At 51.1% G+C, this 2500-nt stretch overlaps 1 protein-coding gene across 10 annotated transcripts in view; it reads left to right on the plus strand.

Annotated features, from left to right (window-relative positions):
- The window catches only part of rhobtb4 (Rho related BTB domain containing 4), a 44466-nt gene that overhangs the window by 20219 nt on the left and 21747 nt on the right, over positions 1–2500 (plus strand). For all 10 annotated transcript variants that reach the window (XM_062542782.1, XM_062542781.1, XM_062542773.1 and 7 more), the window contains one exon: positions 1598–1799. In XM_062542782.1, the coding sequence (XP_062398766.1) occupies positions 1608–1799 (192 nt within the window). In that variant the 5' untranslated portion in view covers positions 1598–1607. The remainder of the gene's footprint in view (positions 1–1597; positions 1800–2500) is intronic.

Below are 2500 nucleotides of genomic sequence, written 5' to 3' on the forward strand. Positions count from 1 at the left end.
CTCACCCTCCGATGAGAGGGAGCCTGTCTCACCCCCCACATATGCGTCTTGTGGGTCATGTGTCATGCTCGCTTCTTGGCCCCTCTTTCTTTCTCTCTTTCTCTCTCTCTGTTTCTCTTTCTCCCTCTCTCTCTTTCTCTTTCTCTCTCTCTCTTTCTTTCATTCTCTCTCTCTCTTTCTCTCTTTCTCCCTCTATCTCTCCCTCTCTCTCTCTCTCCCTCCCTCTCTCTCCTTGTGCGCTCTTCTGTGTGTTTTTTCGTTCCTCTGGCGGAGAGGACAACTCATTCCGTGGCGTTGCCAGGGGGGAGGTGTGGGGTTACATCGGGTGCCCGAAGTTGTGCGCTGGCATCCCTTTTTTTTGCCCATGCCCCCCCCCCCCCCACACACACACACACTCTGCTGCCCGGCCGCTCGCTCAAACACATTGCCGCTGTAAGATAACACTCCCATCTGTGAAGTGAGACGCGATTTTGGCACGGCGTGCCCGTCGAGATGGGCGGAGGGGGGCGAGCGGAGCGGAGCAGAGCCGAGGGTGGCAGAGTGAGCGAGCGAGCGAGCGAGAGAGAGAGAGAGAGAGCGGAGTGGCGTGGCGGGCAGGCCCATGGGGTCTGTTTGTGCCAGTAATCAATGTGTCAGATACTGCCTGTGGAAGCGTGCCAGCTGAGGGGAGGAACGGAGGCCCTGCGATGCTGTGGGCACGGTGGACGTTCTCACGCTCTCTCCGAGTCCGCTTCCCTCCTTTAGAAAGCGGGCAGAAAGTAGAGAGTTGGTTGGCAGACGACCAGCGGTCACTTTGGAAGGGCTGTGGAACACAAAAACACACAAAAATACATTTTATCAGTGACCGTTATGATGGCTTTCCTTCATTCGAGTGGACTGTGCTGGACTTCCTCTTCACAATGATCTATTGATCAGAGTAAGACCATAATTCAAAATCCCCAGGGAGAGAGCTACAAACTCGACCGTCGGAATCTAAATGTCTCGACCATCTGAGCTACAATGTTTTGCTGTGTTCTACTTCTAGGATTGTGGGTTGAGTTCAGGCATCGATAGAGAGAAGTCATAACATTGTATAACTTCCCATTTGGTAGATGTTTTTAAAGTGTTAAAACTACCAGTACATTTTGTATTCACACTTGGTCAGTCTTTTGCAAAATGGAAGTTAGCATTCAATGGCAGCAATGGCATGGACTTTTGAACGCAGTTTGATATTTTAGATATGTCCTGCTTTTCAGGTATGACATGTGTTGTATGTGTATGTGCATTTGTGTATGCTCTTCTAAAACAACTGCAGCGAGTAACAATCCACTCTTTCTTCCTCCTCCTCTACTATCTCTCTCTCCCTCTTCTCTCCATTCCTCTTCATCTCTTCACCTCTCTCTCTCTTCTTCCTCGTCTCTCTGTCTCCCCCTTTACTATCTCTCTTTCCCTCTTCTCTCCATTCCTCTCTTCATCTCTCTCTCTTCTCCTCCTCCTCTCTCTGCATCCCCCTATACTATCTCTCTCCCTCTTCGTTCCATTCCTCATCCTCTCTTCATCCCTCTCTCTCTCTTCTTCTCCTCCTCCGCCTCCTCCTCTCTGCCTCCCCCTCTCCCAGGGCCCTCTCCATGGATATAGACACAGACTATGAGCGGCCCAATGTGGAGACGATCAAGTGTGTGGTGGTGGGCGACAACGCGGTGGGCAAGACGCGTCTGATCTGCGCGCGCGCCTGCAACGCCACCCTCACGCAGTACCAGCTGCTCGCCACCCACGTGCCCACCGTCTGGGCCATCGACCAGTACCGCGTCTGCCAGGAGGTGGGTACAGCAGACACACACACATACACACACACACACACAAACATACACACAGACACACAGTACTGCGTCTGCCAGGAGGTGGGTATAGCAGACACACACACACACACACACACACACACACACACTGGGCCATCGACCAGTACCGTGTCTGCCAGGAGGTGGGTATAGCAAAGACCCTTCATTACTGACATTACGTTTGCGCCTCTCGCTCCGCTTTAACCCTCTCTGGGTATAGCAGGCTGGCACCGCGCGCCCGCCCGTCCAGGGTGGACATATATGGGTGCTCTGAGTAGTGTATGAGGCAACAGAGCAATCACGTGGAGACAAACAGACACACACACACACACACACACACACAGAAACACACACACATGCACACACACATACTGTACACACACACAGACACGCACACACACACATACAAACACACACACACACACACACACACACATTCATACACACACAAACACACACACACACACACACACACACACACACACACACACACACACACACACACACACACACACATACATACACACACTAACAAACACTTAATTAACTTGATGGTGTCACCTTCATAGACACACCCCATGTGTACACCCAGGATTCCGAATAACCAGCATGATAGCTTAGAATAACATAACATGGAATTATGACACATACACACACACACTAAAATAAATACCTTGCTTGAA

This window comes from Sardina pilchardus, chromosome 8 (assembly GCF_963854185.1).
Source record: "Sardina pilchardus chromosome 8, fSarPil1.1, whole genome shotgun sequence".
Taxonomy (NCBI): Eukaryota; Metazoa; Chordata; class Actinopteri; order Clupeiformes; family Clupeidae; genus Sardina; species Sardina pilchardus.